This window comes from Macaca nemestrina, chromosome 6 (genome assembly GCF_043159975.1).
Source record: "Macaca nemestrina isolate mMacNem1 chromosome 6, mMacNem.hap1, whole genome shotgun sequence".
In the NCBI taxonomy this organism is placed as follows: domain Eukaryota; kingdom Metazoa; phylum Chordata; class Mammalia; order Primates; family Cercopithecidae; genus Macaca; species Macaca nemestrina.
This window is the reverse complement of record NC_092130.1, coordinates 109,977,354-109,990,576: the sequence shown is the minus strand read 5'-3', so window position 1 is coordinate 109,990,576 and position 13,223 is coordinate 109,977,354. Positions and strand designations below refer to the sequence as shown.

Below are 13,223 nucleotides of genomic sequence, written 5' to 3'. Positions count from 1 at the left end.
CCCTTCAGCTACCATCTGAAATATGATTTGCTTACCCACTGGACTCTGAACTTTGAAACCACTATTGTTTTCCAAAGTAGTATTTAGAATTGTTTAAAACTTTAGGGATTCACCAGATATAAACCAATGTAGGTTTGTGTAAACTGACACAAGTTCAGAGGTGGGAGTGATTGTAAAGAATCAGTTATGACTCAATATACTTTGTTAGTAACATATAGCACTTAAAAAAATAACACAAGCATTTTCATATGAATCTAGGGAAACCATTATTTTGCTACAAATCAAAGTGAAAAGGATTCATGATAAAATACTTAAAACTGTATAGGTTTGTAAGATGCTAATGTCTTTCTCAGTTTTCCAATTTTATTTTGTACCTATTACAGAAGTATTTATAAACAAAACATATTAAGACACAGTAGCTCACGCCAGTAATCCCAACACTTTGGGAGGCCGAAGCAGGCTGATCACTTGAGGTCAGGAGTTCAAGATCAGCCTGGCCAACATGGTGAAACCCCATCTCTACTAAAAATACAAAACAGCCAGGTGTGGTGGCACATGCCTGTAATCCCAGCTACTCAGAGGCTGAGGTGAGAGACTCTCTTGAACCCAAGAGGTGGAGGTTGTAGTGAGCCAAAATTGTGCCACTGCACTCCAGCTTGGGTGACAGAGCAAAACTCCATCTCAAATAAAAAGAATGTAAAAGCAGAATATCAGGAACATAAAGTAAAAATATGTAATTTTGTATTGTTCATCTCATTTCAAATCAATTAGTCTGAACTGAATTAGATATATAGATATAGCAAGAAGAATTAAGTCAAATTTTTATTAATTTATTCGAGAGAGAAAAAGACTGTATCCTGTAGCCATAGATTCTACAAAACTGATAATGTAAATTATCTAATGTAGAAATTTGCAGGTGGAGTTAAAATCCAGTTTCCAATAGAAAACAAAAATATAGATTATTTCACTTGCTAACAAAGAAATGAGAGACATGGATATGAATAATCTAACAGAAATTTTCTAAGTTCATTTGATCATGAATTTCAATGTATTAATCCGTAAGTATGTATAGAAAGACTATGGTTAAAGTTTGACTGACTTTTATTGAAACAAACAACCTAAGAACAAAAGAAACTAGAACCATACAAAATAAGATTAAGGATAAGCCAAAGTTTTACACAAGGTTCTACATATCCATATAATCACACACAATCTTTAAATCTAGTGCAGAAATATGCTGCTAAAGCCTAACAAGAATAATAATACACTTGTCACCCAAGAGATATTTAAGAAAACACTTCCCTTTATTCTGTACCCAAAGAGGATACATACAGTACAATGATACAGTACGATACCACCCTAATACTTAATTATTATTATTTCTAAAACAGGATTTAAAAGACTATTTGCATAAAAATAGAAATCAGGTGGGGCATGGTGGCTCACGCCTATAATCCTAGCTCTTTGGGAGGCCAAGGTGGGTGGATCACTTGAGGCCAGGATTTTGAGACCAGCCTGGCCAAAATGGCAAAATCCCGTCTCCACTAAAAATACAAAAATTAGCTAGGCATGATGGTGCACACCTGTATTCCCAGCTACTCAGGAGGCTGAGGCAGGAGAATTGCTTGAACCCAGGAGACAGAGGTTGCAGTGAGCCAAGACTGCACCCCTGAATTTCAGCCTGGGTGACAGAGCAAGACTCTGTCTCAAAAAAAAAAAAAAAAAAAGGAAAAAGAAAAAGAAAAAGAAATCAAGCTTTCAACTTATTTTTTAAATCTGAATTTTTTTGGTAAGCAATTTGACATATTAACAACCCATTTTTTCATTCACTATGCTTATATTATGTTCTTAATATGAACTTGTCCACTAAAATCTTGCTCTGTGAAACTTAAAAAGAATTTGTATTCATTTTCTGATGTAGACACTGTGACTTCTTTTTAAGGCAGACATGCAGAGTAAATTATGATGCCTACATTTTTTTCTTCCATAGCAATTTTCCTTGTTTCACTACTTGAGCTAATGTCATCTTGTTCCTGCTTGGTTGTGGTGTTGGAATGTGGGCAGTGGATGAAGCAACATGAAGTGACTTAGTACTATCAAGTATGAATAAAAGCAAAGCCGTCTAGCTAATGTAAAAATTTCCTTTAGCTCAATTATAAGAGTATCAGAAAAGTGGCATGTAGAGGGATTTTAAAGCCATAATATTTCAAAAGACGAAATAAAGTTGGCATCATAAATTTAAGATTTAAAGAAAAAACACATTAAGAATTACTAAATTCTACCTGCATCCCTCACAAGAAATCTGTAATGTGCTTAACTTAGGATTATTGAAACATTTAGAAAAAATATTATAAATATGATATCAGAAAAACTGCAGTGTCAAAAGCTATATTTAAATGAAAGATATTGGTAGAGGGAAATGACATTCATCATAATTCTATCTTAACATCTGTGTCATGGAAGAACACATATAAATGACGAAACATAAGGATGAAGACTTCTTACCCCATATTTACATTGGCGGGAGGTTGCTCCATACTGGAAACGACATTGCTCATCAGCATCATACACCTGACCTGGGGCCACAGCTGGATAAAGAAAGTCACGCTTGGGAGGCTCATTATCAAGGCAAGTACCACGGCCTGAACTGTTCAACATAAAGGATCAAAGGAAATTAGGTACTCTATGGACTATTTCAGGCACAATTATGAAACCACGTGTTGAGCTTTGTTTTAATAACTTGATGCATGAAAAACAATACATTCTCCCAATAAATAATCACATGACAGAACGGAATAGCTTTACTGAAACCTGAATAAGAGCTCCAAATAATTCATTTCAGCACCAAGACACAATAAAATCATTTCAGACAACAATCTGAAAATGTCATGTTGGCCTTGATTTAAACTAATTTCTCAAGGAATCAAAACAGAATTTCATATTGCTCTAAGCTTCTTGTTTGTTTTCATTCAAAATATAACCACATCTGGTAGTAGAATTAAAAACATGAAATGCAGAAAATTTTAAAAAAATAATTATGGTTATAATCCTTAAAGACCTAATTTATATAGTTCCACCTTGAGCAGAACAATAGATGTTGTGTTAAGGCATGTCCATAGGTTCTTGAAATATTTCACTAATAAATGGGTTGAATGACAGATGAGGCCAAGGACCAAAGTTTTCCTCTCAAATATATTAGAAGTGTTTAGTCTCTCAAAAATTTCATATTTCATCTAGGATCATCAGAATTGGAAAAGAGAATGTTCTCTTCTTTGTATAATTTCTACGTTTCAAGCTATGCCTGCACTCAAACATAATATTTTAATTCAGTGGAACAAATAACATAAAGGTCGCCAAAACCCAGACAGAATACCTTAGTTTAAAAAGCTTTAAACTTTGCTAAATATAATTGCTCATTTTTATTTAGTCAGTGTGCATAAAATAGGACAGATGCTTTTTTACTTTCATTTCACATGTGAGTAAGTTAGAATTTTTAAAGAATTCCTATGCCAACATTTAAAAATTTTTTCCAACATTCCTGTCCATTGTGCCAGCACTTGTGTTTTTTTTTTTTTTCCCAAATCTTTTCCATCCACTTTGCCAAAGGAAAATAATTTCACAAGTAGAAGTTCCTCAACTGTTATTTAGGACAGTACAATTTTTCATTTATAGATAACTAAGAAAGAACTATGCATAACAATCACTTTCCTATTCACTTAAAAGTTTCTTATATTCTTAACATGTCAAAGTCAATTTGTTATATAAAAAGGTATGTTCACACACAGCAGCAAATTAATACCTTTTAAAAACTGAACCATACTATTCCTAAGGTGATATAGAGTTAAAGATGAAAGAGACAGACTACTGTCTTCTTTATATCCTTCTCCTTTCTTTCATGCCCTCCTAATTTTTTAATCAATAAGAAATATTTAGATGGAATATTAAGTATGGTACTAATACAGATGGATTTTACCATTGGCTACTACAATCATTTCGTTTGTCACTGCTCAAGGTATCTAACTAAAAAAGAACAATCTTTTTTCACCCAGCTATCCAATTTTCATAACAGAACACTTTTTTATTTCCTTTTTATTATACTTTTAGAAATTAACATGTACCTCAGCAAGAAAAATTACCTCTAGATGAATTTTTTAAATAGAATGCTTTTTTGGTTTTATTAAGTAATATATCTTTAATCTATATGGATATGCAAACTTTAGGCAAATGTAATGCTACTAGTAAATTTTAAATTATATATTAAGGTTAATGACAAAGAGGTCATATTTGAATAGTATAATGGGAAAAGAACCATTTTGATAATATGGATATTGGTGAGATAACTGAATTAGTAGTTTAATTCCCCAACTTTCTTCTAAAATATCTGTTTCATTTCTATTGACAATAAAATTATAAACATCTTTATGAAAGGAATTAAATATGTAATAAAAATAAAATAACAAGTTAAGCACTACTATAAATATTTTTTATAGAAAATATTTATTTTAAATTGTGTACTGGAGTAGGTATCCAAGAGGCAAAAAATATTTACAATGACATAATCAAAAAAGTGTAGGATATATTCACCTAAGTGACACCAGCTTTTGGTGACACCAACTTATTTTATTTAAATTTTAAAATAATTACTTTTAGTAATACATAAAATTAACCCAGAATCAGAGAAAGAACTGTGTGGACTCCAAAGAAGAGTTTAAGAATAGATATCCTGAGGAAAAAATTCTTTTCTGATGGCAAATTGGAAACTGACTTAACCCAGCAGGAAGCAAGAATAATTGCTTCATCTAAAATTATTGTTTCAATATATTAATATTAGTGGGCTTCTAATCATGGTTCATGTTCTTTAAAAACTACCAAACCAGAGGACAACTGCAATGGCCTTCACACCATCAAGAATGCCATGAACTGCACACACCTGTGGTCAAAACTCTTCTAAGAAAGTTTATCCCAAACGTGTGTTTTTGTTTTAGTTCTTTGGAAGCACCTATTGCTTTGTATTAATGTAGTCTAGACAAGTCTTGTTCTCCTTTTCCAGTATATTTTTACAGAAGAATAAAACACCATATGAAATACAACATAAAGGAAAACCATATGGATCTTTAAAAATGAACCAGTATTTAGAAAAACGGAATAAACAAAGGACTTTTGAAATGGATTTGGTTATATTTGTACAAATTAGCAAGGCTTACAAGTCAAGTGTCTGCCAGTAAAGCAAATGTGGGGATATATCTGCAAGGTGGATTTAAATTGTCTGTACATTTCAATGCATGTTTACTACATGTGTAGTACATTTTCCTTCTAGTAACCATATCTGGTATATACAGTAAAACCTTGATTTAAATATTTGAGGGATGGGATCGTTTTCCTGTTTTAATTCTTTTATTTTGTTTTAAGATGGGGTCTCGCTGTGTCACCCAGGCTGGAGTGAAGTGACATGATCACACCTAACTTCAGCCTTGAACTACTGGGCTCAAGTGATCCTCCCACCTCAGCCTCCCGAGGAGCTAGGACCAGAGGCATGTGCCACCATGCCTGGCTAATTTTTGTATCTTTTGTAGATAGTGAGTCTCACCATCTTGCCCAGGCTGGTCTAGAACTCCTGGTCTCAAGAGATCCTCCTGCCTTAGCCTCCCAAAGTGCCGGGATTATAGGCATGAACCACTGCATCCGGCCTATATTTGAATTCTTAACTAAGGGTTAAGCAAGAAAAATGCTTTTTGCACTATGTTAACCAAAATTTGTCTGCTACTTTCCTGCTATGTTCAAGTAACTAAAGTCTATAGACAATAATTATTAGTTACTAATTAATTCTTAAAATAATTCTGGATATTTTCATGCCTCTGAGTCATCAATTACCATTATGAAATATTACAGATACAGGTACAGAGGTGGAAGACATAGATGCGAGCAATGTATATTTAACCCTGGGAGTGCTTTTCCTTATTTTTTTTTCCTATGAAAATTCTCAAGTGCTTTATTCCAGTAATAGCCCTCATTTCCCCCCACCCCCAAAGGTAACTACTATTCTGACTTTTTATAATAATAATTTCCTTGCTTTGCTTAATAATTTTACTGTCTAATTATTATTCATCTGCCTGTTTTGAGACTCTATATAAAAGTAGTCATACTGTAGGTAGTCTTTTGTGACTTTATTCTTTTGCTCAATATCGTGAATATGAGATACTTTTATGTTGATGTGTGTAAATGTAATTGTAGCCAGTTCATTTTTATTGTTCTTTAATATTCCATTTATAAGTATGTCACAATTATTTATAATTCCTCTACTAATAAATATCTGGATTATTTCCAATTTCTAAGAATTGCAAATTATGCTGATATGAACACTTTTTGTATGTTTCCTGGTATAAATGTGTAAATCTATTAGGTTGGTGCAAAAGTAATTGTGGCTTTGCAATTACTTTAATGGCAAAAAGCACAATTACTTTTGTGCCAACCTAATATCTCCTTTCCTAAAATATTAGATATAAGTTGTTGTCTTATATTTTGTAATTATCTCGTTTTTTTAAAAAATTGAAATTTATGGGAAATTTTTATTTAATCTAGGGTTCTAGCTAATGGAGATATAACTATACAATTCTTACAATGTCCAGTGTTATTTATGCTACTATCAAAATTATAATAGTACTGTAGTGATACTATATACAAATCTTCTCATCAAATAATAATTTTAAACATAGATGGTTTGTGTGTAGGTGTAATATGCAAATGTTTCCAGTCATAAAACATGAACCTCACTCATTATCAAATGTAGAATAGTCTCCATCTATGATATGTAGTTACAACATTATTAAACATGTACTTGTCAGAGCAAAATTGTACATATAAAAAGTAGACCTGTGATTATTTTCCTAGCAGCATATAATCACAACTAAAAAGCCAAACCCTAGTTAATATCTACAGCAACACAGATAATTATTGAATTCCTAGCCTCTATTTTTGTTTATGCTTCTAAGACCAAGCAAAAAAATGCATTAGTTTCAGAATATACTTCTCCCTTGATTATGAAATTCATAGTAAATCAAAGTATATTTACATTTCCCAAAATGTTTGCAGCATGATGAGAAAGTCATATTTTATGAATTCTACTTCTAATTAAGAGAGGTCTTATTTGCATAGTCCAAAAATTAGCCTTGAATATAGGAATATGAGTTAGAGTTCGGTCTTCAGCAAAAATTTAGATTCCTATGTAAAATATGCATTCATGGCTTTGTTTCCAGAACACATTAGGATATACTCCTAATTGTGATTTTAGATGTATTTTCACTAAAACAGTTATACCATAAAATAGAAACTTTTAGTCCATAATACAGTGGGTCAATCTAAAAAATAAATCTTTCTCTATAACCCTGTACATATCTTAACAGTCTCTTAACAACAACAACAACAAAAAGTTAACACTTAATGCCACCTCCTATTTTTATTCCACTAAGTTGTGCTGATTCATAAATTAAGCAAAACAGAATTGGGCTGATATCATCTATAGTAAGTCAACCATCTTACATACTATATTCTCATAAACTGCTTTGTCAGTCTTCTCAATGAAGCTAACAACGTACTGCCTTCTAAGGCAAATCTTTCTCTCTCACCCTTAATATAACTGAGCTTGAAGCTTTCAAGACACAAATACTGTATTGAGAGTGGTTTACCCTTTTCCCCCTATATATAATTACGACTTATCAAAGTTATTATGATTAGAGCAAGGTTCCCCAAATGTATCAGATAAACAGAAGGAGGAGAAACCTGTTTTGCCAAGCTCTTAGATTCTACATTTATTTAAAAAGGTTTCATCTATAAAGATTGTTTTTTATATAACAGCCTGATGTTGACTTTCGAAGGTCATTGCTAGAGAGGAAATGTGAGTGCTTTGGTCATCTTGCTCATCTTATATCACTTCTCTTGTAGCTCCACAGTCACCTTTCCTCCTAGGTCAACTCTGACCGTAACATTGCTTCTTTTAATACGTTCAGCTTCCATCCTTTCTGTGAAAATGTCTACTCTGTATTTAATTTGGAACTGTAGGAAATTTTGCTATGGATCTTTGACAGTTCAAACAAGTTAACAGGCTTTAATTTTAATAGAGCAAGAGTTGATTCACAGAGCCCCCATAATTTTTGAAAACTATATGAAATTATTCTGTACTATTGCTAAGTGGTGGAAAATGTACGAAAAACTGGCTTAAATTACTTCTGGCTGTCTACCACTGCCTGGTAAATTAGCCCATAGTCATCAATGAGTGTGAGCCATAATACCAGGTTCACCTTTCTCTATATTCTAAATAAATAAATAAATCAGTCCCGCAGGCAGATAGGAAAGACACTACCTGCAAAGCCGTCGCCGGAAAACATCAGAAGCTGGCATAACACGTCCATTTTAACGGAAATGGGTTCTTTATTATTTAATCAGGACGGCTTCTGGGCGATTCATGAACCACTTATTGAATCACCGAGTTTAAGAAATCTGAAAAAAAATATTGGGAGTTGGTAAACTCCTGATTGATCAGTAGCACCTAGTGTTTTAGAATGACACGAGAGACTTTGTATTCTATTGGCCATGGAATCGTTTTCAGTTGAACATAGTGAATAGTGAATCTCTATAAATCATAGAAAGCTCATTGTTAAAATCCACCATCATCTTTGGCCTATACAGCTACTAAGTAGAGAAAGGTATGCGTTTTGTTGGCTGGGCTGCAGTTCCTAAACAATTCATCTTTCAAGATTCTTTTTCTTGAGAAGAGAAGCTAAAATAAAATGTTATGAGCCTTTTTGAGCCAACTATAAAACATAAATGTAACCTCAATCCCTGATCAAAATAGCACTGGATTTTAAAAAATATCACGCATAGCTGTTAAAGCAATTAAGTTCACTGCATTAATAAAAAGGAACAAAGAAATTCAAGAAAGTTACTGTTATGTCTTTGTGCTCTGGTGAACTGACCTTTTTAAAGAGCCTTGTGTTTAAAAACCCTTTATTGCTTGGTCAGATTATAATCAGATTTGTTTAGTTTTATTATTAAAGAGGAGGGAAAGCCAAGTTTTCCCCAAGTCTCTACCCATTGTGCTTCACATCTATCTTTCATTAATAGTTTTAACTTTGTGAGCATTCCCATGAGAATGTACATGGAAATATTTTTATAAAATACAGGATAAATAAGCCCATTAGAACCCTGTCAACACTAATCATGCTTACACATACAAAATGCAAAGAGGCAATAAGGCTTAAATAATGCTTTTTGGATCAATTCTTTTAATTAATTCAATGGAACACTTTATTGAAACTAGTAATACTTTTATGTCCCTCACCAAACCAGTGGTGATTTTTAAACTGTATTTTACCAGCAATTTAAGGATTCCCTTTTGGAGTGTCTTAGCCTCAATATGGTTTCAAGTAGACAAGATCTGACAGGAGATCACAACTGGTCCTTGTATTTAGTATACAGAGATGGTACTAGCAAATGAGCTGTGCAATATAGCCAATGGGACAGAAACAAGATAAAGGAGAAAAGAAAACAGTACAAAAGCAATAACAACAACAGCAACAACAACGAAAACAACAAGATAAGAGCAACCATCAGAAATGCACAAGAATCCTGAGCATGTTACACAGTTTGTCTTTCTGGTGATGGACATTAATACTCCATTATAAAAACATAAGCCAAGTCAAGGGAGAAATTCCAGATCTGACTTGATGTCTAAGGAGAGCAGATCTTCAAAAATGTTTTAGGTAAACGATCTCATTAAAAACATCTTAGAACGTGATATTGCTAGTGCTTTGTATTAAGAACAACCAAAAGATATCTTACAAATGCTCTGTAGTCTACCTTTATAGCACTTCAATCAGTTTTCACTGTAGGCAAGTATAATCTTATACTCTTCTGTTACTAAGATTAAAAGTTATTAGGTTATAATATGGTTATCAGAAGAACCACCTTCTCAAATAAATTTCAAATTCCTTCAACTTTATTATTACATTAATTTAAAATAGCTCATTTTAAACATTTATCTTTTGATTTGTTTTTTAATAAAGCATTGTGCTAGGTAATTTAAAGTCTCTTGTTTGTGACCTTTTAAAAATATCTAATCATAGTTTTCAAAATATATGCTCTGGCTATTAGTAGATATGAAGGAAATTTTAATAAATAATGTTACCGTATGTAACCTGTTTGAATTTTTAAAATTTTACAATATAATTGTTTTAATATAAACTTTGAACAGAGCCAATTTTTAAGAAGAATTTCCATTGCTGGTCTGTACTTTATGTATACCTTACTTTTTCACAGAGTATTTAATTTCTCTTCCACAAGGAAAAAAAAAAATGGCACAAAACAGTTAAAAATCATGGTAAAGCAATAAAGCACTGAAATCTTGATATTATTTAAAATAATATTTACCATTTAAAGAATGTCTGTTATATATTTTATACACATTATAGCATGACACATAATTACATATATAACACCTGATGACATAAACAGTATGACTTAACTTCATTTAACAACTTAGGACACTGAAGATTAGAAAAGTTAAGGAACACACACTTAGAAGTGAGACCCAAGTCTATCAGTTTCCAAAGTACAATCCTCAAGCCCTATGCAAGTGAGATGTAGAAGAACATCTGATTTCCTTAACATGCTTATACCTGAGCTAATTTGTAATCTTCACATTTAAATAACCAGACTCTTGGAATATACATTAAAGGACCAAAAAGTTCTCAAACTGCAGAAAAATGGATCGCTTAATACATTTTCAAAAACAAATATTTTTCTCAAAGTGTTCATTTCCTTGGTGTTTGGTTATTTTTTGTTGTTGTTTGTTACTATTAGATACTTTGGCTCTCCTATAGAACTCAGTTTTTTCACCGACAAAATAAAATATGTAATCACTGAACATAAGTTTGGCCTATGTACTATTAAATCATACAAATCTGAATGCTTTCTGAAATTGTGTCCCATTTATTAAACAATTGTAACACTCACACCATCAGTCCCACTTATATCCTTGCTCCACTTCCTCTATTCTATAAATTCTATATGAAGAAAAAAAATTGCCACAATGATATATTAAAGTATTTAAGAAACAGTTGATATATCAGTAGGCCCTATAAAAGTTACTCATTATGCAAAGTTGAAAGCACTACATATTAGGCTTCTACCAGTGGCTTACTTCTGGAGCAATTTATCATCACTCTCCAGAGATTACTTACTCTAGAAAGCTGGTGATGTAGTCTCGACTGCACGCAGACCAGGAAAAAGGATTGGTATTCGCAGTAATGTGAGCTGCCATAAGTTTTGCTGCTTCATGACCTTTCGTCCCACAAGAATTTCCAATTCCATCATGGTTCATACCAAAACTGTTTTAATGAGGAAGAAACATAGAAAAAATAAATTAAAAAAAAAAAAACCAACACATCCCTTATTTCCTTGTTTGGCCATTTATTAGCCTTATCAACATATGCCTTCCATCAGGATAGGCCATATCCTCTAAAGAAATTTAGGATTAAAATTAAAGAGACTAAGGAATAAAGAATACTTCAGTGATACAGCACATGTCTAAATCTCTTTAAATGTAGTCACATACTTTCACCTGTTATCACACGTTTCAATTTCTCCTTGAGCCGAATATATTACATATCAATTCTTACTTTATAAATTATAAAACAGATTTAGCAAAGATAAACAACCTGCTAAAGATCACACAGTTTGTCAGTGTTGGAACTGTTAGCAGAACCTACCTTTTAATATGTTAGTGTTCATCCTACCTCACTATGCTGAATCCAAAAGAGAATTATAAGAAGATAGCTATGATCAGTTGAGTTTTAGGTTATAGGCCAAATACAGGAGTCCTTTTTCTTATTAATATTAATAAAAGATAATTTAACACACATGTAATTTGTAGTCGTATGTGTGTTTCAAAACGCCTTTTTGAAAACCATAGATATAGTTAAGGATTATGGTTTTTCTTTATTGTGGCCTCCTTCATTTAAAAAATATTTTGTCATTTTTTTCCTGTGTTATATAGCCACGCTTAGTGCTAACAATGTGATCTAAAAACACATTTTAACAATAAAAATGTTTTCCTGAAAAGGATATACCCACTACATACCCTATATGTGTGTGTGTGTTTATACAATGTATGTGTAATACAGATTACATATACGTTTTAACCTTTCTTCACAAGTAACCAGAAGTTTAGGTTGAATATTACTAAGAAAATAAATTTATGTGTCTGTTATGACATATATTCTAGTAAGTGCACCATGATATGTGTCCAAGAAAATGTCACTAGAGTATAAAATAGATGAGGATAGTTGCTGGAGAAAAAATCTGGAAAGGTAGTTGGGAATAGTTAAGTACAAGATAATTAATAAAAGTAAATATTAATATCAGTCCTCTTGGCAGCATAGAAACAGGGAAGATTTGTAAGTAAGAGCAACTGAAGATTTCTGAGTCAGGGAATATGGAATTGATCTGTCTATTAGACAAGTAATTATAGTAACTCCATGGTGGAGATACTGAAGTAGGAAGAGAATGGAGCCAGGGGAGTAGTCAGAAGATCATTACCAACTGAGAACTGATGTTGATCTGAACAAGGGTGCTGGATAAACAGGTAGAATTAGGTTTGAGACATGCTTAGGAAGCAGAATTAATTGACTTTCATAAGTACAACATTAAAAGAGTTATAATAAAGACATATAATATGTCCGCATAGGCCGGGTCCAGTGGCTCACACCTGTAATCCCAGCACTTTGTGGGGCTGAGGCGGGAGGATCATCTGAGGTCAGGAGCTCGAGACCAGTCTAGCCAACATGGTGAAACCCTCTACTAAAGATACAGAAAAAATTAGCCGGAGGTGGTGGTGCACACCTGTAGTTCCAGCTACCCAGGAGGCTGAGACATGAGAATCACTTGAACCCAGAAGGCAGAGGTTGCAGTGAGCTGAGATCGTACCACTATACCATAGCCAGGGTGACAGAGCAAGGCTCTGTCTCAAAAAAAAAAAAAAAAAAAAATTATATATATATATATATATATATATATATATAGCATTATATATATTTTTTCCTCCCAGCCCCATATATGTGCATACACACATATTAGGAAGAGCTAGTAATTCAGGTGGAGGAACAAAAATAAGCAAAGAAAGAGAAGTGTATGACAGTATCCAGAGCCCTAAATTAAAATATCAAATAACC

The 13,223-nt window shown here is 32.7% G+C and overlaps 1 protein-coding gene across 2 annotated transcripts in view; it reads right to left on the bottom strand.

Moving 5' to 3' along the window:
• The window catches only part of LOC105499481 (ADAM metallopeptidase with thrombospondin type 1 motif 6), a 329,327-nt gene that overhangs the window by 134,950 nt on the left and 181,154 nt on the right, over positions 1-13,223 (bottom strand). For both annotated transcript variants that reach the window (XM_011772051.3, XM_071098858.1), the window contains 2 exons: positions 11,235-11,381; positions 2,506-2,647 (listed from right to left, as the gene is read on the bottom strand). In XM_011772051.3, coding sequence (XP_011770353.1) covers positions 2,506-2,647; positions 11,235-11,381 — 289 coding nt within the window. The remainder of the gene's footprint in view (positions 1-2,505; positions 2,648-11,234; positions 11,382-13,223) is intronic.